Genomic DNA, 26599 nt, shown 5'->3' with positions numbered 1-26599 from the left:
TCATTATTATTGTTCATTTATTCCTTTGCTGGAGATTAAAACTGAATTTAGAAATAGTTTTGATCAAATCTTTGCTCTTAACAAAGGAAATTAAACATGTGGGCTAATGGATGTGTTCAGTGGAGTGAGTTTCTACCGTTTCCTTACTCCACCAAAGTAAAGGAGTAAAGTAAAGGAGTAAAGTAAAGAGAAAGTAAAGAGGCTGAATGGAGGAGGCTCATTCTTTATCCTCACGCTGCAGATGCTCTGTTTAACTGTTTTCTCTAGTGAAGCGTTCAGTTTTTACACTTACAAAGTCGCTATGTAAATAGCAAAAGCACCATAGAGAGCAACGCAACTGACTCTTAAAGGGAATGAGAGATGAGACTCTGATTGGTTTAATGCAGGTTATGCTCGAAACACACCCAGAACTCATTAAGAGAATAAGCACAACCCTGTTAGACCCTGCACCGGGGCACAGAGCAGATTTATCTATCCTTACAATAGCAAACATGGATTCAGACACAGCCTTAATGCTATTGCACCATGAGCTTTAAACTCTGCACCTAGATCGTTAAAATGGAGCCCATTGTGTAAGAGTGTGTGTACGTGTACTGTGTGTGTGTGTACACCACTGAACATTACAGTAATGAAGTGGACAGAACATAAATGTATGAATTAGTTTCTCAGCACCATTAAAAGATAAAAACTAATACCGCTGCGATGTGTCTTCAATGATGGAAACTTTTTTTTTGTGACTCGATTATTAAATCCACAAGCAGAAGAGTGTTGATGGTTGAGTGAGTAAGAATATGAGTGAGGAGCATTAAGAGCGACTCTTCTTTGACCCAGAACACAGAGTGGAAACTTAAATCCTCTCTAGAAAACAAGAAATAGAAAGCAAGCCTTGATTCTGAGAAACACTGCAGTACATCTTCATCATTAGCATCTAGAGCTCAGATTCCCCTTTAGATTTGACTAATTTCAGAATTACAGGAACATTTCAAGCATGCATTGTCCTTAAACTACATAGTTGACGATAACATAGTTGACGATAACAGTTGACAGTAACATAGTGGACGATAACAGAGTTGACAATAACACAGTTGACAATAATATAGTTGACGATAACAGAGTTTACAGTAAAAGAGTTCATGATAACAGAGTTGATGATAACAGAGTTGACGATAACAGAGTTGACGATAACAGAGTTGACGATAACAGAGTTGACGATAACAGAGTTGATGATAACAGAGTTGATGATAACAGAGTTGATGATAACAGAGTTGACGATAACAGAGTTGACGATAACAGAGTTGACGATAACAGAGTTGACGATAACAGAGTTGATGATAACAGAGTCGACGATAACACAGTTGACGATAACAGAGTTGACGATAACAGAGTTGACGATAACAGAGTTGACGATAACACAGTTGACGATAACAGAGTTGACGATAACAGAGTTGACGATAATAGAGTTGACGATAATAGAGTTCACGATAACATGTAATAAAAAGCATAGTTGATGATAACGTAGTTGACAATAACATAATGAAAAGCATAGTTGGTGATATAATGTTGACGATAACATAGTTGATGTAACATAGTTGATGAAAAGCATAGTTCATGATAACAAAGTTGACGATGACAAAGTTGACGATAACATAGTTGACGATAACATAGTTGACGATGACATAGTTGATAAAAAAAATAGTTGATGATATCAGTTAATAATAATATAGTTGACAATAACATAGTTGACAATAATATATCTGACGAAAAGATAGTTGGTGATAACACAGTTGATGCTAACATAGTTTACGATAAAAGAGTTGACGATAACAGAGTTGACAATAACAGAGTTGAGAATAACAGTTGACGATAACATAGTTCATGAAAACATAGTTGACAATAAAATAGTTTATGATAACAGTTGATAAAAAAGCATAATTGACGATAACATAGTTGACGATAACATAGTTGATGATAACATAGTTGATGATAACATAGTTGATGATAACATAGTTGATGAAAAGCATAGTTAAGGATAACAAAGTTGATGATAACAGAGTCGACATTAACATAGTTGATAGTAATATAGTTGATGCTAACAAAGTTGGCAATAACATAATTGACAAAAAGCATAGTTGACGATAACATAGTTAATGAAAAGCATTGTTGGCAATGTGTTAATAATATAGTTGACGATAACAGTTGACAAAAGCATAGTTGCAATAACAGAGTTGATGATAACAGAGTTGACAATAACAGTTGACAATAATATAGTTGACGATAAGATAGTTGACGATAACACAGTTGAGAGATAAAGAGACTGTATAACATAATAAGGCTAAGATGTTCACAAGCAGTCCTTCAGAACAATTAGACATATTTCCAATCAGCACAGTCCTTATACATGTATTTTCCCCCAACTTCATGTCTTCGCATCTCATTCAAATTTAGCCATCTTGGGATGTTTCCCCTAACTGAGAGGTCCAGTATGTGTCATGCATGTGACAGGTGTTTAGAGTTCTGTTACACTTCTCATGTTATTCTTGGAGGCCCTGCATGTCCACTCTGCCATGCAATGGTCTCGATATATTTCCCTCTCCATAGATGAGTGTCTGAGTGTTTACATACATTTTCATGATGGTACATTTATTAAATAATCTCACTCACTCTCCTGAAAGCCTCTCACAGATATAGCTTTATATGTGTGTTGTACATATACAATCTTTCAAGCTTCTTATGGTGGTAACCTTACACATTCCTCTTCTTACACATTTAAGAATAAAAATCAGAGTAACCAGAGTAACAGAGTTGGTAATAACATAGTCGACGATAACAGAGTTGGTGATAACAGAGTTGACGATAACAGTTGACAATAACAGAGTCGATGATAACAGAGTCGATGATAACAGAGTCGGTGATAACAGAGTTGGTGATAACAGAGTTGACGATAACAGAGTCGACGATAACAGAGTCGACGATAACAGAGTCGACGGTAACAGAGTCGACGGTAACAGAGTCGACGGTAACAGAGTCGACGGTAACAGAGTCGACGATAACAGAGTCGACGATAACAGAGTCGACGATAACAGAGTTGACGATAACAGTTGACGGTAACAGTTGACGATAACAGAGTTGACGATAACAGAGTTGACGATAACAGAGTTGACAGTAACAGAGTTGATGATAACAGAGTTGAGGATAACAGAGTTGATGATAACAGAGTTGAGGATAACAGAGTTGATGATAACAGAGTTGATGATAACAGAGTTGATGATAACAGAGTTGAGGATAACAGAGTTGATGATAACAGAGTTGATGATAACAGAGTTGATGATAACAGAGTTGATGATAACAGAGTTGATGATAACAGAGTCGACGGTAACAGAGTCGACGATAACAGAGTCGACGATAACAGAGTTGACGATAACAGTTGACGGTAACAGTTGACGATAACAGAGTTGACGATAACAGAGTTGACGATAACAGAGTTGACGATAACAGTTGACGGTAACAGTTGACGATAACAGAGTTGACGATAACAGTTGACGATAACAGAGTCGATGATAACAGAGTCGATGATAACAGAGTCGGTGATAACAGAGTTGATGATAACAGAGTTGAGGATAACAGAGTTGAGGATAACAGAGTTGATGATAACAGAGTTGATGATAACAGAGTTGATGATAACAGAGTTGATGATAACAGAGTTGATGATAACAGAGTTGATGATAACAGAGTTGACGATAACAGAGTCGATGATAACAGAGTCGATGATAACAGAGTCGATGATAACAGAGTTGAGGATAACAGAGTTGAGGATAACAGAGTTGAGGATAACAGAGTTGATGATAACAGAGTTGATGATAACAGAGTTGATGATAACAGAGTTGACGATAACAGAGTCGACGATAACAGAGTCGATGATAACAGAGTCGGTGATAACAGAGTTGAGGATAACAGAGTTGATGATAACAGAGTTGATGATAACAGAGTTGACGATAACAGAGTTGACGATAACAGAGTTGACAGTAACAGAGTTGATGATAACAGAGTTGAGGATAACAGAGTTGATGATAACAGAGTTGAGGATAACAGAGTTGATGATAACAGAGTTGATGATAACAGAGTTGATGATAACAGAGTTGAGGATAACAGGGTTGAAGATAACAGAGTTGAGGATAACAGAGTTGAAGATAACAGAGTTGATGATAACAGAGTTGACGATAACAGAGTTGATAATAACAGAGTTGATGATAACAGAGTTGATGATAACAGAGTTGACGATAACAGAGTTGACGATAACAGAGTTGATGATAACAGAGTTGATGATAACAGAGTTGATGATAACAGAGTTGATGATAACAGAGTTGATGATAACAGAGCTGACGATAACAGAGTTGACGATAACAGAGTTGACGATAACAGAGCTGACGATAACAGAGTTGATGATAACAGAGTTGATGATAACAGAGTTGATGATAACAGAGTTGATGATAACAGAGTTGACGATAACAGAGTTGATGATAACAGAGCTGACGATAACAGAGTTGACGATAACAGAGCTGACGATAACAGAGTTGATGATAACAGAGTTGATGATAACAGAGTTGATGATAACAGAGTTGATGATAACAGAGTTGATGATAACAGAGTTGACGATAACAGAGTTGATGATAACAGAGCTGACGATAACAGAGTTGATGATAACAGAGCTGACGATAACAGAGTTGACGATAACAGAGCTGACGATAACAGAGTTGACGATAACAGAGTTGATGATAACAGAGTTGATGATAACAGAGTTGATGATAACAGAGTTGATGATAACAGAGTTGATGATAACAGAGTTGATGATAACAGAGTTGATGATAACAGAGTTGATGATAACAGAGTTGACGATAACAGAGTTGATGATAACAGAGCTGACGATAACAGAGTTGATGATAACAGAGTTGATGATAACAGAGTTGATGATAACAGAGTTGACGATAACAGAGTTGATGATAACAGAGTTGATGATAACAGAGTTGATGATAACAGAGTTGACGATAACAGAGCTGACGATAACAGAGTTGACGATAACAGAGTTGACGATAACAGAGTTGACGATAACAGAGTTGATGATAACAGAGTTGATGATAACAGAGTTGATGATAACAGAGTTGATGATAACAGAGTTGATGATAACAGAGTTGATGATAACAGAGTTGACGATAACAGAGTTGACGATAACAGAGTTGACGATAACAGAGTTGACGATAACAGAGCTGACGATAACAGAGTTGACGATAACAGAGCTGACGATAACAGAGTTGATGATAACAGAGTTGATGATAACAGAGTTGATGATAACAGAGTTGATGATAACAGAGTTGAAGATAACAGAGTTGACGATAACAGAGTTGACGATAACAGAGTTGATGATAACAGAGTTGATGATAACAGAGTTGATGATAACAGAGTTGACGATAACAGAGTTGACGATAACAGAGTTGACGATAACAGAGTTGACGATAACAGAGTTGACGATAACAGAGCTGACGATAACAGAGTTGACGATAACAGAGTTGACGATAACAGAGTTGAGGATAACAGAGTTGACGGTAACAGTTGACGATAACAGAGTTGACGATAACAGAGTTGACGATAACAGAGTTGACGATAACAGAGCTGACGATAACAGAGTTGACGATAACAGAGTTGACGATAACAGAGTTGACGATAACAGAGTTGAGGATAACAGAGTTGACGATAACAGTTGACGGTAACAGTTGACGATAACAGAGTTGACGATAACAGAGTTGAGGATAACAGAGTTGACGATAACAGAGTTGATGATAACAGAGTTGATGATAACAGAGTTGATGATAACAGAGTTGATGATAACAGAGTTGATGATAACAGAGTTGACGGTAACAGAGTTGACGGTAACAGAGTTGACGATAACATAGTTGACAGTAACAGAGTTGACGATAACAGAGTTGACGATAACAGAGTTGACGATAACATAGTTGACAGTAACAGAGTTGACGATAACAGAGTTGACGATAACAGAGTTGACGATAACAGAGTTGATGATAACAGAGTTGATGATAACAGAGTTGATGATAACAGAGTTGAGGATAACAGAGTTGACGATAACAGAGTTGACGATAACAGAGTTGACGATAACAGAGTTGACGATAACAGAGTTGACGATAACAGAGTTGACATTTTCCACCCATTTTGAGCTTTAGTTCTAGATGCTAACCTCAAACCAGACATTGTTATGCATTTTCTATCATATTATTGTTTTTTGATAGGTGAATGAGAAAGTCAATGAAATATGACAGTAACAGAGTCGACACGTAATTAATCTACTATTGGTGTATCCTAAACATCTTGAATAATGAATAATGACATGTCTCAGTGCCATAATGTGTGTAAAGCATAAATCTATTCATTTTATTAATTGAAATTACAAATAATCCAGAAAATAAATGTTTGATGCAAATGTTAGTAGAGTAAACACACACAAAAGATGAAAAATGATATAACTAATTTGCAGTGTGTGTTGTTTTCTGTCAGGAGAGAGAGTTATCTCAGCCGGAGCTGGACGGTGAGTATCACACGTGAACATTGGTCATCATAACACACACATTACACACACATAACACACACACATACACATGTCATTCTCAGAGCTGTCAGAGGCATTCAAAGAGTTCGACTACGATCAGGACGGCTATCTGAACTACAAAGACCTGGCGGAGTGTATGAGGACCATGGGCTACATGCCCACCGAGATGGAGCTGCTGGAGATCATACAGCAGATCAAGATGAGACGTGAGTCTGTGTGTGTGTGTGCGTGTGTGTGTGTGTGTGTGTGCATGCACGCAATTATGCATGAATGTGTGTGCGTGCGTGCGTGCGTGCGTGCGTGCGTGTGTGTGTGTGTGTGCATGTACGCAATTATGCATGAATGTGTGTGCGTGTGTGCGTGTGTGTGTGTGTGTGTGTGTGTAAGAGAGAGATAGAGTTTGTGTCTGTGTGTGTACTTGTGTGTGTTTGTGTGTAGTGTGGGTGTGTGTGAGAATATATTGTCATGTTTTTAATCTTGCAGTGTGTGTGTGTGTGTGTGTGTGTGTGTGTGTGTGTGTGTGTGTGTGTGTGTATTGTGGTATGTCACACTTGCAGTGTGTGTGTGTGTGTGTGTATTGCAGTGTTGTCACTCCTGCATTGTGTGTGTGTGTGTGTGTGTGCAGTGGGTGGTCTGATGGACTTTGATGATTTCTGTGAGCTGATGGGGCCGAGGATGATGGTGGAGACGGCTGACATGCTCGGACTCAAAGAGCTCAAATGCTCCTTCTGTCAGGTCGGATATTCAGCACACACGGACATATTCATACTCAAAGGGCACCTAAGCATAACTCTGTGTGTGTGTGTGTGGTCAGTTTGACACTGATGGCGATGGGAAGATCTCTGTGGATGAGATGAAGGAGGCTGTGAAGAATCTGCTGGGAGAAAAACTGAAGAAAGGAGAACTGGAGGAGATTCTGAAGGAGCTCGACCTCAATGGAGACGGAACTGTGGACTTTGATGGTGAGCAGACACACACACACACTGTTATACACATATTATGTTCTGTATATGTTCTGATTTTGTTCAGGATAAGTTCCCATTTTGTTCTGGTTATGTTTGTTTTAAGTTTTGGTTTTGTTCTGGTTTTATTCATGTTATTTCCATGTGGTTGTGTTCAGGATAAGTTCTGGTTATGTTCCGGTTAAGTTCTACTGTAGTTTTGTTCAGGCTATGTTCTGATTTTGTTCAGGATAAGTTCCGGTTTTGTTCAGGTTATGTTTGTGTTAAGTTCTGGTTCTGTTCTGGTTTTATGTTAATTTCATGTTATATTCTGGTTATGTTCAGGTTAAGTTCTAGTTATGTTCAGGTTAAGTTCTAGTCATGTTCAGGTTATGTTTGTGTTAAGTTCTGGTTATGTTCTGGCTTTGTTCATGTTAATTTCCTGTCATGTTCAGAATAAGTTCCGGTTATGTTCAGGCTGTGTTCTGATTTTGTTCAGGATAACTTCCAGTTTTGTTTAGATGGATATGTTCTGGTTTTGTTCAGGCTATTTTTTTGGTTTTGTTAAGGTTTTGTTCTGGTTATGTTAAGGTTATATTCAGTTTTTTTTCTAGTGTATTCCACAAAGCAAGGTTAACTTGCCATCTGCTTAACCCTCAACTATGAGTTGATTAACCCTCACCCTACTTACTCAAGGTATGCTGATTCCAGAACCGCTCCTGGGTTCAGTCAGCTCAGAGTATGTTAACTGTTAAATAGCGAGTTAAATTCTTAAAATTCATTGTCCCTTTTTGGTAAATGTACATTATATTTATAATATATATCTTATTTTTTTATTTTTTAATTATTGTGAACAAGAATTGTGTTTGTTAGATGCTAATTCTATATTAAATAAACAATTAGGTTAAATAAAAAACACTCACACTTGCTCAGAGGTAAACTAAACCTGAACATAACCTGCTTTAGAGGTTACATACTCCAGATCACATACTCAAATCACATACTTACATACTCAGGTTAAGTTTAGAGAACAGGTTGCTATGGTAACTTGCGCTGATATATACATCAGATTTTGAAAACGAAAGCTTAGGTTATCTACTTGCATAGCATTATACATATTTGGGTATGTCACATAACTAGTTCTTTGGAAAAATTACTGGTTATGTTCAGGATATGTTCAGGTTATGTTTAGAATATGTTCAGGTTGTGTTAGGGATATGTTCTGGTTATGTTTAATATATGTTCTGGTTATGCTCAGAATGAGTTCTGGCTTTGTTCACGATATGTTCAGGTTGTTTACAGTATATGATCTGGCTATTTTCATGATATGTTCAGGATGCATTCTGGTTATGTTCAGGTTTTGTTCAGTTTATGTTCTGGTTATGGTCAGTACATGTTCTAGTTATGTTCAGTATATGTTCAGAATATGTTCAGGTTATGTTCAGAATATGTTCAGGTTATGTTAGGGATATGTTCTGGTTATGTTCAGATTATGATCAGAATATGTTCAGGTTATGTTAAGTATTTGTTCTGGCTATGATCAGGATATGTTAAAGATATGTTCTGGTTATGTTCAAGTTATGTTTAGAATATGTTCAGGTTATTTTCAGTATATGTTCTGGTTATGTTCAGAATATATTCTGCCTATGTTCATGATATGTTCAGTTTATTTTTAGTATATTGTCAGGTTATTTTTAGGATGCATTTTGGTTATGTTCAGGATATGTTCAGGTTATTTTCAGTATATGGTCTAGTTATGTTTAGGATGCATTCTGGTTATGTTCACATTATGTTCAGTATATGTTCTGGTTATGTTCAGTATATGTTCTTGATATTTTCAGAGTATGTTCAGGTTGTGTTAGAGATATGTTCTGGTTATATTCAGTATATGTTCTGGTTATGTTCAGTATATGTTCAGGCTATGTTCAGAGTATGTTCAGGTTGTGTTAGAGATATGTTCTGGTTATGTTCAGGTTATTTTCAGTATATGTTCTGGTTATATTCAGTATATGTTCTGGTTATGTTCAGTATATGTTCAGGCTATGTTCAGAGTATGTTCAGGTTGTGTTAGGGATATGTTCTGGTTATGTTCATAATATGTTCAGGTCATTTGCAGTATATGTTCTGGTTATGGTCAGAATATGATAATGATATGTTCTGGTTATGTTCAGGAAACATTCAGGTTATGTTCCAGATATCTTGAGGTTATTTTCAGCATATGATTGGTTATGTTTATGATATGTTCAGGATATGTTAAAGATGTGTTTAGGATATGCTCTGGTTATGTTTATGATATGTTCAGGATATGTTCAGGTTTAGTATTTGTTTTGATTATGTTCAGGATATGTACTACTTTAGAAATCACAAACTGATATTTAACCATTCATCTTTGAGCAAAGTGGCAACAAAGAGGCCCTACAGGACTGAGTTTGGACACCACTGGACTAGATCATTTTGAATATATTTTTATTTTATTTTCAGCTATTTTAATACAGCAAGTAAACCTGCCTGTAATGTAAATGTGTTGTTTCTCTCTGTGTTCTTCAGAGTTCGTGATGATGCTCTCGGTTCACTAACAGCTTCATCCTGATCCTCATTTCACATCTGATGGGGTTCTTTCATCCTACAGCAATGACATGCTACACACACACACACACACACACACACACACACACACACACACACACACAGACACTACAGTCAGACTAATTTTCATCCAGATGTAACGGAGCATTGAGCACTTTAGATGACTGTAAATTGAATGTACTGTAAATGTTATTTTCATGCATGTAGACATTTGAACGAGTGTCGAAATCTTCACCTGTAATGTGTACAAATGTTTTTTTTAGTTTTGATAATAAACAATAAAAGTCTGAGAGGTGTGTATTAATATAAGGAAGCAGTAAGCTAAGCTGAACGTCAGATGATCAGATCTGCATGTTGCAGGTTTACAGTCATTAAAGAAGAGAGAGAGCGCAATGGAGAACTCATATAGAGTAAACGCTAATCCAGCTCACACGGGAAACCATTAACCCTGACCTGACCCTGACTGGTGTACAGTAGTGATGTACAGTACTATTTACAGTAGTGATGTACTGTAGATTTACAGTGCTCAGCGTAATTGAGTACAGCCCATGTTGAATGAATATTTTCCTCCATTTCTCAGTGAATATAGACAGTGTATTTTGGTGCATTTAAACAAAACAGATTTATTAAACAGGTATATTTATTAAAATAATATTTCAGTCACTGAATATATTGAGAAATTAAGATAATACAATTAAAATCAAGCAAAATATTGGAAAAAAAATTACAACCTACAAAACTTTTCCATGTTTTCTCTCGATTTTTCCTCTTTATTAAAACATAAATTTGGTTGCACTAGTTTTTGAGTGTTATCGTAAGTTATTTTGTTAAATAAGCTCCAAATTTGGCTTCAGTACTGACTAATCTAATGTATATGAACAATTATAATAGTGTAGAGCTTCCTGTTAAAAATATGAGTTTAAAAGAGAGATTTGTGAGGGGTGAACTTATATATACTGAGCAATGAATATACAATAGACTAGTTTACAAGAGATGTATGTCCAGTAGGCAGATATACAGTAGGCAGATATACAGTAGGCCGGTGTACAGTAGCATAATGTACAGAAGATTGACGTATAGTAGACAGTAAACAGAGTTTCTGCGCCCTCTGCTGCTCAGTCTAAGCAATGTGGAGAATTACAGTCTGATTAGAACATTTTAAATAATGCACAGGGGTATTTTCTTCTGTGATCTGTGCATTTAATCAAGTATTTGACAAACTTTAGATTTAATTACGTATTTATCTGTCAATCGACAGACAGAAGCCCTGTGAGCAGTGTTTGTGCAGTTATTAGGCAAGGCAAGTTCATTTCTACAGCACATTTCATACACAGTGGCAATTCAAAGTGCTTTACATAAACAGTAATAAACGAGACAAGTGTATGAGAAAATAAAACATTAATATTAAAGGGATAGTTCACACAAAAAGAATTCGGGGATTATTTCCAAACCTGTTTGAGTTTCTTCATTCTGTTGAACACAAAATAAGATGTAAAGACAGCCAGAAACATGGAACTATTAACTCAGTATTTGTTTTCCTTCTATGGAAGTCAATGGTTACAGTTTTTAAGCTTTCTTATCTTTTGTGTGTGTGTTAAACAGAAAAAAACTCATAGAGGTTAGAAAACACTTGAGGGAGAGTAAATAGTGATGTGTGTGTGTGTGTGTGTGTGTGTGTGTGTGTGTGTGTGTGTGTGTGTGTGTGTGTGTGTGTGTGTGTGTGTTTCATGCCAGGAAGAACATTTACAAAGTAGACATAATATGAACAAAGAGGCTTACATAAAGAAATCACAGGAAATCATACATGTGTAAGAGATTTGCACCAAAACGAGTTTTACATGCAGTATAATTACTAGAGCCTTTTAAAGAGTTCACATATAGATCAAACTATTCCCTGAAAATTACATTGAAGAGCAAAATGTACACTTATGAATGTTAAATTTAGCAAGAAAAAAGAATAATAAATATAAAATAAGAGGGGTCTGGGTTAAAAAAACACAATAAATCATAGGATTATTTGTTTATAAAATTGGAAAAGTCAACCTAAAACAATTAAAGTTTATTCATTCATTCATTTTCCTTCAGCTTAGTCCCTTTATTCATCAAGGGTCACCACAGCAGAATGAACCGCCAACTATTCCAGCATATAGTTTACACAGCGGATGCCTATCCAGCTGCAACCCAGTACTGGGAAACACACATACACACACACACACACAAACACACACACACACACACACACACACACACATACACACACACGCACACACACACACACACACACACACACACACACACACACTCATACACTACGGCCAGTTTAGTTGATCAGTTCCCCTATAGCGCATGTGTTTGGACTGTGGGGGAAACCGGAGCACCCAGAGGAAACCCACGCCAACACGGGGAGAACATGCAAACTCCACACAGTTACACACACTGACCCAGCCAAGGCTCGAACCAGAAACCTTGCTGTGAGGCCATAGTGCTAACCACTGAGCCACCATGTCGCCACAATTAAAGTACACTCCCAAAATAAATGATTAAATGTTTCTTCAGACAGTACAGAATGAGCATTTGGGGAAGCACTGTTATTAGGTTTAACTACTTTGATATCAGACCTGTAGTCAGCCTGGTGGAGGAAATGAGCGGTGGTTCTTTTTGGACCTTTCTGCAGTTATTAGCCTCATTTTCTATTTAATTATGGGATTAAATACTGAATTTAGGTGTCATTTTAAGCACTATTTTAGCTGGATTAGCTTGTCGGATGGTCATCATAACCACTTTTTTTGATGTACCAAATTGTTTCTGTTGAGGTCCGTCTCGTCCCTGTATGAACAGAGTCTGGTTCGCATTGCCAGCAATAAGTCAGACTTGTTTCCAGTGCATGTTGGACTCCAGCAGGGCTGCCCTTTGTCACCAATCCTGTTCATAATTTATATGGACAGAATTTCAAAGCACAGCTCTGGGCTGGAGGGGGGTCCGGTTTGGGGACCACAGGATTTCATCTTTTTTATTCGCAGACGATGTTGTTCTGCTGGCTTCATCAGACATGGACCTTCAGCATGCACCTGGGGCGGTTTGCTGCAGAGTGTGATGCGGCTGGGATGAGAATCAGCACCTCCAAGTCCGAGGTCATGGTACTCCAGCGGAAAAAGGGGGTTTGCCATCTCTAGGGTGGAGGAAAGTTCTTATCCCAGGTGGAGGAGTTCAAGTATCTTGGGGTTTTGTTCACGAGTGAGGGAAAGATGTAGCATGAGATTGACAGGTGGACTGGTGCAGCGGCAGCAGTAATGCGGTGGATATACTCGTCAGTTGTGTTAAAGAAGGAGCTGAGCCGAAAGGCAAAGCTCTCAATTCACCAGTCAATCTACGCTCCTACTCTCACCTATGGTCATGAGCTTTGGGTCATGACTGAAAGGACAAGATCTCAGATACAAGCAGCCGAAATGAGTTTCCTCTGCAGGGTGACTCTTATGGATAGGGTGAGGAGCTCTGTCACCCAGGAGGAGCTCGGAGTAGAGCCGCTGCTCCTCCACATCGATAGACGTCAGCTGAGGTGGCTCGGGCATCTGTTTCAGATGCCTCCTGGACGCCTACCTAGGGAGGTGTTCCAGGCATGTCCCACCGGGAGGAGGCCTCAGGGAAGACCCAGGACATCTGGAGGGACTATGTCTCTCGGCTGGCCTGGGAACGCCTCGGGATACCCAAAGAGAAGCTGGAGGAAGTGTCAGGGGAGAGGGAAGTCTGGGGTTCTCTCCTAAGACTGCTGCCCCCACGACCCAACCCCAGATAAGCGGACAAAAATGACATGACATGACAAAAACGTTTCCTAAATATTTAGAATAAATAAATATGACAAATATATTTGTTTTTAAAATACAAATTCATGACATCATATATCATTAGGAAAAAAGTTTTAAATGAAAAACTGTAGCCTATTACAATTTATTAGGCAAATAACAAACTGTAACAAACAAATAAAACATAATAATAATAATGATAATAATAATATAATAATAATAATAATAATAATAATAATAATAATAATAATAATAATAATTTAGAGCTTCACGATTATTCTAGCCTCTCTTGTAAAAAAAAAATACATTTGAAAATTTTATTAGAAGATTTTATTATGGGCCGCTTTTGGTGTTTCGCACTTTTTAATTGGTCATGTTTTCTTTCAAGAATAAGGTCCAAGATTTATTGAATAAAAGTAACTTTTTCTCTATTTAAAAACATTACAGTAGCGAAGGACGAAGGACGTGTTCTTGCACATCTGGATGCTGCACTCTTGAAAAATAATTGCTTGCATTGACCAAAACTGATTAGCTGAAGTCACACCAGCACTCCGCTGTGTCTTGAAGCCTTTTCGGTGGGTTATTTTCACTATTTATGATGGTATAGCAGTCAAAATAGGACAAATGAGCTCACGTATGGGACAAATTCTGTACCTTTGTCAGTAAGGGGTGGGTCTTCCGACCCCCCCTGGCTACAGGCCTGGATATTGTACTAGATAGTTGAATATGGATGATTTTGACAGACTTTTTTTTAAAAGCAGAAGCCAAAAGTATTCTCAGTATATGTCACCAATTACCATGTTATTCCAAAAACGGTGAATATAAAAACAATAAATCTGAGATATATTATTAACTGAGTGAATATCTTCATTTGACATTGATTTTGGTCGACAAATAAGTTTGTATTGCCAAATACTGTCATAAGCTAATCTAAAGTGCGCGTGTGTTCTCAGCAGTCGCGTTGGTGATGATGAATCGCGTCATCCGGGTATTTCCGCCCACGGGAGCGCGCCTGCTGTAGTCCCGCGGAGGCGCGCGGAAGGAAAGTGTTGTCGCGGTGTGTCGTTCATTCTTCACCGTCGCCCGGAAACGTTAAAAAGTGACCGAGAGCGACCGAGCTGAGGAGACCCGCGACATGGACGGTAAGTCGAGCTTTAACGACTCGTTTCTGCATGTTAATGGAGCGAACGGCGGGTTGCGGTGTCTCGCGGAAGGGAAAGTCCCGCCGCTAAAGTTTTACTCTCGGTTTCGGCTGAGAAACGGTCGGTCCGCTGTCTCCGGGGCTCTGGTCGGTGAACGGGTCACGAGAATCAAACACGACAACCAGTACAAAGCTGTAGAACTGACGTATCACGGCCTACGTGTGTGTGTGTGTGTGTGTGTGTGTGTGTGTGTGTGTGTGTGTGTGTGTGTGTGTGTGTGTGCGTGTGTGCGTGTGCGTGTGTGTGTGTGTGTGTGCGTGCGTGCGTGTGTGCACAAACAAACAAAAACACACTCACAGATACTTATCAAAAAGTCCTCAGAGATCACGTGATACGCGGAAAGTGGCTTGTTGACAAGGTTACGTTAACTTGCGTTACTTTCCCTGGTAACTGCAAAGTTCTGTGTGGGTTGGTTAATGCTAGTTACTAAGTTAGCTAGTAAACTTCATCGCCTGTGTGAGCTAACGTAAACTGAGATAGCGAAAGTAAAGATGCTCTAACGTGATATGTGTATTATTTAGCTGCTTGGTTATTGTGAACATCTGATAATAAACATGTTTAGGGGTGAGTTGGTCAATGTCGCCATTATGAACTCACTGATTTAGAGTAAGTAATGCTGCTTGTTTATTTGGTAACTTGTTCATTGTGTACATCTGATAATAAACATGTGTTGGGTTGGTTAGTGCTAGCTAACTAGTAACCAAAGTCACTTTTGTGAACTGATTTAGAGAAAGTAAAGCTACTCCATTACAATGTTTGTGTTGTTGCCACTGATTTATGGTGAATGTCCAGCCTGATCTCACGAGCAAACATAAGTATTTTACGTTTTGACAGTTCAGTGGCTAATTCGTATGAATTCGTATGAGTTCAGTTGTACGAAATTGTGCGATTTTTAAAAAGGAGGCGTGGCACCTAACCCCACCCCTAAACCCAACCGTCATTGGCGGATGAGCAAATCGTACTAAATTGTACGAATTAGATCGTACGAATTCATACAAATTAGCCACTAAATCAAAAAGTTACGAATTGCCGTGAGATTGTGTTGAAATGTCTGATTATAAGCATGTTTAGTGGTCGGTTGGTTGGTGAATTCTAGTTGACTATAGGCATATGCCGGTATAAGATTCTGATGGTATGATAACCTTGGAGAAAATATCACGGTATTGTGATTTACTGCTCTGAAATATATATATTTTTAAAGTCTTAGTAAAAAACTAAAGGTTTTTCCCCTTTGAACACTATATACACACTTTTACACAATTTTACTTTGAGAATCATGTAATATATTTTATAACAGTAAACGTGTCAGGCTAAATAATAAAAATAAATCATTGACTTCTGCTGCTCTCATTTGTTTCAAAAACACAGATTTCTTTACAATTTAAAACCGTATATTTGTATATTTATTTCTGCTGGAGATACTGCTGTCCTAAAAAAGCTAAATAAAAAGTGAATAAAGGGACTAAGCCAAAAAGATAATGAATGAATTAATGAATAATTAGTTTATTTGCTTTTCTGCTATTCATTCATTCATTCATTCATTCATTCATTTTCCTTCAGCTTAGTCCCTTTATTCATCAGGGATCGCCACAGCAGAATGAACCGCCAACTTGTCCAGCATATGTTTTATGCAGCAACCCAGTACTGGGAAACATCCATACATACACACCTCAAATATTTAATAACAGTCAAAAAATAAAGTTTACACAAATGTTTGCAGAAAATGCTAATCTTTTCAACCTGTCAGGGTTTATTCTGCTCTAACACAACCAGCTGGATGTACATGGTCCCTTACTTGAATGTCATTGCATACAGAGGAACAGAGAAAGTAAAGGTTCTGGAAATAGACCTTGCTCAAACGAATAATCAGATTTAAGGCTCTAAATCAGGGGTGCGCAAACTTGGTCCTGTAGGACTGGTGTCCTTCATAGTTTAGCTCCAATTTCCTTCAACACACCTGCCTGGAAGTTTCTTGTATACCCAGAAAGAGCTTAATTAACTAGTTCAGGTGTGTTTAATTGGCGTTGGAACTAAAATATGCTGTAAACCGGCCCTCCAGGACTGAGTTTGGGCACCCCTGCTTCAAGTGTTTATCTTGAAATATGACTACTTTCCATGATGTTCTCATGTTGACTTAGTGGAGATTTGACAGCAAAAGGCACCTGAAGCACAGGCTGGCGTTGGGTCTTTGTGCAGTTATATTAAATAGTGTGTACACATTCAGAGATTGTGGTTTCTGTGCGACACCTTTAGCAGCGTTGTGTTTATATTCGTCAGTCAAGAAAGGAAGAATTGACAATGGACTAAAGTAAAGCAAACCTGGGGTGGTGATGTGGTGAAGCAGAAATGTCCATTATTCTCTAATACTCCCCCATCCACAGGGGATTATTGCTCTCATCCTCTTGTCTCCAGCACTGCTGCTGAATCCACTGCTGAGATGTTTTATGTTTGTGCGTGTGTTAGTCAGGTGTGTGTCCTCCTTAAACACCTCCTGTGTGTAGCACTAGTGTCCTCCACATCTCCTCCTCCTTCTGATGTGATGTCTGACTGTTGTATCTGTGTAATAACTCTAATCATTCAGCGGAGTGATATGGAGCTGTAATGCGCTCTAAACCTGCCGGAACTACTTTAGCTGTGCCTTTACCTGACAATACACCTGAGAGTGAACTTCAGAATCCAGCATTCAGCAGTGTAAAGATTCAGGATTCATTTTCTTCTTCATCTGATTTTAATTTGCATTAAGGTTTTCTTTTATGGTCATTTCATGCGTGTTTAATCGCAGACTGAAGTTAAATGTGCTGTGATTGCATCATCATGACAGACTGTTTACATCCAGAGATCTGGACTAGCAGACGGGTTAGTCATAAAACTCCTCCAGGTTTAACCGTGGTCAATATGTGCTCGCCGTCTTCTGGCCTTTCTGGATTTTCTTCTTTTTTCCTTTCTTTTTCTTTTATCAGTCTCCTGAATGTAATGAAAACACAGCGTACCAAAGAAAAAACAACAGCGGAGAGGCCTGGAGATGTAAAGCTGCTTGCTTTAATTCTATAAAACATGTCAATAAAAGCAAAACACAGACAATTCATTATTAATTAAATACATTTATTTATTACTAATTAATTGTCTTTATTCTCAGTTTGAGCGCAGAAATAAACACACTACAGGATTAGTGATTTATGAAGTCTGTATTATTATCAGATTTTGCTTTGATTACATACAGCGTTTATTATTATAATGCCACGCTCTCATAATGTTATACAAGTCCTTATTAATGTTATTTACTTGTTTAATTTTTTCTGCACTTTCAATTTAATCATGATTAATTTTTGCCCAGCACTATTATTTTCATTCATTCATTCATTTTCCTTTAGCTCAGTCCCTTTATGACTCGTTTCCACTGACTGGTACGGTACGGTTCGGTTTGGTACGGGTCACCTTTATCAGGCTTGCGTTTCCACTAACAAGGGTACCCTTTTGGTGGGTGTGGTGTATGACAAAGTTTCAGTCGACGTCATTATCGCTGGAGGAAATGTCTACAATAAAGCTGTATGGGCCACTTACATATCATATAAGAAGCACTTCTCACAAAACAGATGCTTTACACACATAAATACTGGTGTAGAAATGATTATTACTAACTTTACTATGAACATGAGTTGATTATAACTGCAGATCAATGACAGTGCGAAACAGCCTACTGTAACGTCTGCGATTATATAAAATAAATAAATAAATTAACATATATAAACACATACAGCCCCTTACAGTCTCCGATATGATATCAACTACAGAAGAACACACAGCAGACATTTCGTCGGTATTTAGGTTCAAAACAACAATATATAGCCTACAGTCAGTGTCAACTTCTCATCTGTGTCTGTAATCTTCAGCAGCACACGTAGCCTCTGTTAGAGAGTAACTCCATTATTCTGAGTTCATATTAGTCCAAAAGGTGATCATAACAATAATAGTTAAACAAGGCAGTTTGTTCTGAAAAATAATGTGCTCCTTTTTTTCCGGCTTCTCCTTTTTCTCCTTTGTTTCTTCACGCTTCACTCTCGCGTTTGTCAGTGTCTGACAGGATCGGCTTTCAAAAGCTCGTCAATAATTGAGCGCAGGTTATTATCATCAGCTCAAGAAGTTTGTTATTTCAGATATAATATTAAACGCGCGCGAGCGCAAGGAAGAAAGCAAAACCGCTCGCGCCTCAGACTGCCTCGTAAAAAAACTACGCGGCACAGCGTTAATCTGCTCTACTCCATGGCTTTGTGGCTGTTTATCAAGACGACGACAAGGTTTGTTTGAGCCCGAATCGACCATGGCTCGTTATTATATGTATAAATAATTCCGCTGTAATCTCTCGGCTGTGCAGTATTTCAAACATGGCGGGTTTTTTGTTTTCATTCTGGCTTGTTGCGCAAGCGAATGACGTATCTCTGTAAACCAATAGCGTTCAGCTGCGCGTCTGGCTCCGCCTTTTGGTACCCTTTCTCGTCTTTGGTACCCTTTCGAAAGGGTGCCGAAAAAGTGGTACGGTACGGTTCGGTTTGGTACGCTTTTTGACAGTGGAAACGGCTATAAAAGCATACCAAACCAAACCGAACCGTACCGTACCACTCAGTAGAAACGGGCCATTATTCATCAGGGGTCACCACAGCAGAATGACCACCAACTATTTCAGCATATGTTTTTCATAGCAGATGGCCTTCCAGCTGCAACCCAGTACTGGGAAACACCCATACACACTCATTCACACACGCACTAATACACTACGGCCAATTTAATTCATCAATTCCCCTATAGCGCATGTGTTTGGACTGTGTGGGAAACCGGAGCACCCGGAGGAAACCCACACCAACACGGGGAGAACATGCAAACTCCACACAGAAATGCTAACTGGCTCAGCCGGGTCTCGAACCAACGACTTTCTTGCTGTGAGCCCACAGTGCTAAGCACTGAGCCTCCGTGTCGCCCACTATTATATAATTTTTTAATTTTATTATTTAATCTTGTATATCATGATGATGCAGCCTAAACTCAAAGTAATATTTTTATGTTTAGAGTTGTTCAATAGGAGTATTGATTATTGATCAGTGTGTTATAATTGATGAATGTATTAGAATGTGTGTCTGTTCATTAATTTCTCGCTGTAGTATACAGGGTGTCCGCAGGGTCTTTACATTGATTTATCAACTTTGAATACTTTTTGAGCAGTTTAAGGCCCTTAAAAAGTATTAAAACGTCTTCAGTGCTATTTTGCAAGGTATTACATTTGATATCATTGTTGATGTCTGGTTGTATGCTGAAGTTTGCCTGAATTAAATCTTTGAATATCAGGATGCTGTGTAGTTTATGAAATCCTGCTAGATTTCTCATCATGCTGCTCTGTTTACTGCAGTAACCAATGCAACACCATTATTTAGCAGTTCTATAGGCTTCAACCTGCTGAATTAGCTAGATTTCATTGATTTTTATTCAGTATGTGAATAATGTTTTAGTTTTGGATCAGTTTCTTACATTAATATTTAATAAATATACTGTAAGTTAAAATCTCGACAGTGTTTCCAGTGGTTATAAGGTCTTAAAATGTATGGAAAGAGTCTTTAAAAAGGGCTTAAAAGGTATTGAATTTCACTCTCTGATTCCTGTATATACTCTGGTTTAGCAGATTCAGCTCAGTCTGTGGTTGAAATGTAAGTTATTTTCAGATTCGGTTCAGAGTGTCAGGCTTGTGAGTGACCAATCCTGCTCTGCAGCTTTAAGGGTGTTTATTTAGTTAGTTATTTGTTTATTTTAGATGTCTGTTTAGTTCAATCTCTGAAGATCTCCAACATTATCAGCAACTTGACTGAACTCATGTGGATAAAATCCCCATTAAAGGGGCAGTTGACCCAAAAATAAAAATACACACTGTTTAGTCACATTTTACTTGTTTTCAATTCAAGTTTATTTGTGAAGCACTTTTTGCAATAATTAGTAACGTTACAATCACATAAGTTATTATATACATAGTTAACCTGCAATTGTATTGCATATAGGTGTTGTTTATGTGTACTAGGGTTATCACGACACTGGAATTCAGTACCAATCGCTGCTTACATTTGAAAGACATCCCTTTCCTGCTTACATTTGATTGCTGTTGAGTGTGTTCTTAAACAGCGCTGATGTGTGTTCACGTGCTCAACAGAAATGACTGTGATTAGCCTTGAAGGTCATCGCTTCACTGAACTCACCGCTGTTTACTCAGTGTAACCACAGATACTGGGACACTGGAGTGTTTTAAACTCACTTTGATTAGCTGGTTTGTCTATAATCTGACATATGAGCGATCCACTGATGAATCGCCGCTTTAATATTCTCCAGTGTCTCTGAGTTTGGTGAACCGATGACCCTCACGCCCAATCACAGTCATTTCTGTTGAGCACGTGAACACGATGGCAAATCAGCGCTGTTTAAGAAGGCACTCAAATTTCGCAGGAGATTTTTTAAAATTGTCCGTATGGATTGCTACTGAATTCCAGTATCATGACAACCCTAATGTTTACATGTTTAATGAAGTGTATTTGTGTATCTTTGAGTTTCTTTCTTCTGTTGAACACAAAAGAAGATATTTTGAAGAATGCTGGAAACTAACCATTGACTCCCAAAGTAGGAAAAACGAACACAATGGATGTCAATGGTTACAGGTTTCCAGCATTCTTCAAAATATCTTCTTTTGTGTTCAACATACCGTGCTTTAACAAAAGAAGTCAATGTCTAATGAAAGCTTTTTAGCTTAATGTGTGGAGGTTTATTTAACCTACATGGAGAGAGAGCGTGTGAGCTCTAATATAAACCCATCAGAGGAACATTAACCTATTTTTTTTCACGAGCTGCTGTGGATAAAGGTTAAACTATAATTAAACTAGACAGAAGAGACTGATAGAGATGCGTTGTGTTGTCGTTCTTTAAGCTATATAGTCAAACAAAAACAGTCAGGAATTACTACACTACTTTTCTTACTTTGAGTTTTTGTCTTGCTGCTTGAATCCTAATATCTAAACATTCTGAAATCAAGAAGCATCTTCTAGACAAACACAAAATATTGTCTAGTTTCTGGAAATAAGTCAACATTAAGTGGGTTTTTCATTAAAACAATGGAAATAAGCTGCCAATGGGGCAGGAGAAATAATCGTGTGTGTTTGGGTTGAGATAAGTTTGTTGCTTACACTATTGGCAGATTATTTAGCTAGCTTTGTTTAGGAAAAACTCACTTAATGTTGACTCAAATAACATTGAGACCGGAGAAATGCGGCATGATTCAGTATGTGCTTGTTGAAACAAACACATTAAATTTCACAATAAACACAATTAATGAAGAAAATATTCAGTGTAACTAGTGCTGGATAGTAATTTGATATCAATATATCGCGATAGATTTTTTTTCAATGACAGTGATATGACTTTTAAACCCATTTCCGGTATTTCGATATAAATTTGCACACACACACACATATATATATATATATATATATATATATATATATATACACATATATAAAATATTCTACATTATCACTTGTCACTGAATGACGGTCAGTGCTCAGCTGTCAGAAAGAGCGTGATGTCACTTGCGTGATGACGTACATCACAGACACGCTGCCAGCGCTCAGCAGTTGGTTGAGCTCTGTCGCAGAAAGCTTTAGCTGCAAAATGAGTGCCCTGAATACAGATGTGAATGAACAAGCTTCCACAAGTAAGAATGCTGACATAATAGTTGATAAGACCAATGCAGTGGTGTGGAAGTGGTTCAGCTTTTTAAGTTTCGATAAACTTATAGTTTCGGTGCTATGTATGGAATGAAATCAATGTCATAAATATTTAATGCGTTAATAAAATTCACACATCTGTAATGATAAAAACGTAAAGGAAAACGGAGCGTACTCGTAATTCTACAAGGGTTCAATTCCAACATCTGCGATTAGAACAGACACAGATCTGGCTTTTTCTTTGTATATGACTGATAAATTTACGATGGGTGTACTTTACAAACACCAAATACAGTTTCACCACGGACACGACGACCTGATTATGAGTACGAATCAAACCGCGACACTCCACTGTCAACATGATGTCACCGCTGTCACAGGCATTAATAAACAAGCGAGAGTCATCGATCACAACGGTGCGCTTGCTGGACACTCGAGCTCCACACACCGACTCGGGTAAGATTTCTGTTATTCCCTCTTTGAGAAATGTCCATTATGAGCTGTAATAAAGGTTGACACTTATTGAGGTCCATTTTCACTGTGTTTGTTGGACATTTTACAGAATCAAAATTAAGAACGGGTCGAGGATAGAGCGCATAATACAAGTTAACGTGACAGGCAGTGAACGCAGAGTTTCTCAGTGAATTCCTTACGGTGTTTGACTATAACTTGACATCTTTTGATTAAGAAACCTTTATATATATATATATATATATAAAATTAGCTGAGTCTGAGAGTTTTATTTATTTAATAGTTTATTTCACATTTATTGTTTGTAAAGGCTAAATACAAATAAAAAGTGAACATATATTTTTTTTGTACTGTTTTTAGTTTTAGTTTTAAAGTAGTAAGAGCCTGGAGGTATTATAGACTTTGCAAATTCAGTTTGCAGACATTTGTGGGTACAGACATCTATTGTGTGCAGTCTTGGCAGTTTTTTTTTTCCTGGCTTTTTAAAATTGTCCAAATGGATATCTGAATTATATCGACCGAAATTAACAAATATATCGTGATATAGACTTTTGCCATATCATCCAACCCTTAAATTAAACACACCTTATACTTCAGAGTTGAGCTGATTAATGTCTAATATGTCCAATATTATATCCAGGCTTATTGAGCTATTGCTCAGAATCGCAGAGTAAACAATCTCCGTCTCCCGTTTTCAAAATAAAAGTACCACATAAATAGTTAAATATTCACTTAAAAATAACTAATGGAGGAAAATGATCATTGTTGTCTCACTCTGTACATAATAATGCATGTTAACTAAGTGCATGCATATTAATGATGTGTGCAACATATGAGTCTGCTAGTGACCTGATGATGCTGCTGCTCATCAGGTCTCAATGACATAGAACAGGGGTCGCCAACCCTGTCCCTGGAGAGCTACCTTCATCTCCATCCCAGATGCCTCCAAACCAAGAGAAGTTGATGGCACTTCTGGACACTGTTAACATAGGGCTTCCTTTTGGCATAGTGCAGTTTTGACTGCCATTTGTGGATGTAACTCCGTATTGTGGTACTAGACAAAGGTTTACTGAAGTAGTCCTGAGCCCATGTGCTGATCTGGTTTATTGATGAATGAGGATTCTTGATGCAGCGTAGTCTGAGTGGTCGGAGGTCACAGTTGTTCAGCTTAGGCTTGCGCTTTTGTTCTTCACGCACTGAAACTCCTCCAGATTCTTCAATCTTTAATGATGTTCTGCACTGTTGAAGCTGAAATATCCACATGTCTTCCTCTCTTTCTTTGATTCACATATCAATCTGTGTTTTGGCTCGTGATCTGATGACACGGCTTCTCGTCAGGTCTCGATGGCGTAGAGCAGGGGTCGCCAACCCTGTTCCTGAGGAGATCTACCATCCTGCAGATTTCAGCTGCAACTGTGACCAAACACAGCCTGTAATTATCAAGTGCTGCTTCAGGTCCTAATTAATTGGTTCGGGTGTGTTTGATCAGGGTTAGAGCTGAACTCTGCTGGAAGGAAGATCTCCAGGAACAGGGTTGGCAATCCCTGACATGGAATGTGACCTAAAGCACTAAAGGATATGCAAATCTTTAGGGCGTGGCCTGGGAGTCACAACAGTCTGCTTTGCGTTCTGATTGGCCTGTTGTTCACCAAGGTTTTGTACCTGTGTAATTCACATGAGAATGAGGAAATAATGTTGTCTGAGGCTCACAGTATTTATGATGCACCTTTTAAAAGCAGGAAACAAACATGTATTTACTCTCTTATTTAATGTTTTTATATAATTTAATCAGTGTATTAAAAATCAACAAAACAGCATCACTAAATATCATAGTGTGTTTACATTGTTACCTATACATCATGAAAGTATAAAAGCTTAACATCTCATTGGTGTTCATTGTAGAGGCTGATTAGGTTGTTCTGGATGAGTTGTGTCGCTATTTGAGTTGAATCAATAGTGTTTGCTGAGCGCCAGTTATCAGCTGAACATGCTGTGATCATTCAGAAGACTGAAAACACAACTGCTGAGGTTTCTCAGACATACGATGCTTTCTGTCTGTGTGCTGCAGGTTCGAGACAGAGAGGCTGAGATGTCATTTTGTTTTTATATTGTTACAACCTCCTGGCTCAAGGAAGTAGCAACAAAACCAAATAAATATCCAAACCAGAAATTCAAATCAACTTAATTATATTTAATCAAAAATTAAGTGAAATGATACATAAATATAAAGAAAAGAACACAAAAAAACTCCAAAGGCTGAAGAGGGAAGGATGAACACCCGCAGTCCTGTTCTCTTGGTCTTTATCCAAACGCACATCAGAGGTAACACTCTGCACCTGGTCCGAATGCAATCACGGCAAAACACCGCACCTGTTCGACACTCCAGAAGAATACCAGATCATGGAACACCTCCATCTAGTGGACACTAGTTAACAGAACCTTACGATCGTCACAATATCTTCTGATTAATGTAAACATCACAAATGCTTTGGCAATACAGATGTAACATTTTGTCATGCTAGTAAAGCAAGAGTAAATTGAGAGAGACAGAGAGAGAGAGACACGCAGACTGATTTATTCATTCATTTTCGGCTTAGTCCCTTTATTAATCTGGGGTCGCCACAGCGGAATGAACCGCCAACGTATCCAGCGCATGTTTTACGCAGCGGATGCCCTTCCAGCTGCAACCCATCACTGGGAAACATCCATACACACTCATACACTACGGACAATTTTGCCTACCCTATTCACCTGTACCGCATGTGTTTGGACTGTGGGGGAAACCGGAGCACCCGGAGGAAACCCACGTGAACGCAGGGAGAACATGCAAACTCCACACAGAAACACCAACTGACCCAGCCGAGGCTCGAACCAGCGACTTCTTGCTGTGAGGCAACAGCACTACCTACTGCGCCACTGCGTCGCCCAGACTGATTTATTTTTATTATTTATAATATAGATTTTCTTTTGTTTGTGTGTGTATGTGTATATATATATATATATATATATATATATATATATATATGAGCAATTCCATGCAAATGTCAACCTTGCCATGAAAAAAAAAAATTTAACAGAGAGATGTCACATCCGTAACGGAGAGACGTCACACCCTTAACGGAGAGATGTCACACCCTTAACGGAGAGACGTCACATCCTTAACGGAGAGATGTCACATCCGTAACGGAGAGACGTCACATCCTTAACGGAGAGACGTCACATCCTTAACGGAGAGACG

The 26599-nt window shown here is 38.2% G+C and overlaps 2 protein-coding genes across 5 annotated transcripts in view; both read left to right on the top strand.

Moving 5' to 3' along the window:
- Positions 1 to 10430, top strand: part of si:cabz01076231.1 (calcium-binding protein 2) — a 29228-nt gene extending 18798 nt beyond the window's left edge. For both annotated transcript variants that reach the window (XM_056460841.1, XM_056460844.1), the window contains exons 4-8: positions 6562 to 6592; positions 6676 to 6819; positions 7239 to 7348; positions 7428 to 7575; positions 10102 to 10430. In XM_056460841.1, coding sequence (XP_056316816.1) covers positions 6562 to 6592; positions 6676 to 6819; positions 7239 to 7348; positions 7428 to 7575; positions 10102 to 10130 — 462 coding nt within the window. In that variant the 3' untranslated portion in view covers positions 10131 to 10430. The remainder of the gene's footprint in view (positions 1 to 6561; positions 6593 to 6675; positions 6820 to 7238; positions 7349 to 7427; positions 7576 to 10101) is intronic.
- Positions 10431 to 14966: 4536 nt separating this feature from the next.
- The window catches only part of rela (v-rel avian reticuloendotheliosis viral oncogene homolog A), a 31125-nt gene continuing 19492 nt past the window's right edge, over positions 14967 to 26599 (top strand). For all 3 annotated transcript variants that reach the window (XM_056460837.1, XM_056460836.1, XM_056460835.1), the window contains exon 1: positions 14967 to 15082. In XM_056460837.1, the coding sequence (XP_056316812.1) occupies positions 15076 to 15082 (7 nt within the window). In that variant the 5' untranslated portion in view covers positions 14967 to 15075. The remainder of the gene's footprint in view (positions 15083 to 26599) is intronic.

Source organism: Danio aesculapii, chromosome 7 (assembly GCF_903798145.1).
Source record: "Danio aesculapii chromosome 7, fDanAes4.1, whole genome shotgun sequence".
NCBI lineage: Eukaryota > Metazoa > Chordata > Actinopteri > Cypriniformes > Danionidae > Danio > Danio aesculapii.
The sequence above is the reverse complement of the archived record's forward strand: the minus strand, read 5'-3'. Positions and strand labels throughout refer to the sequence as shown.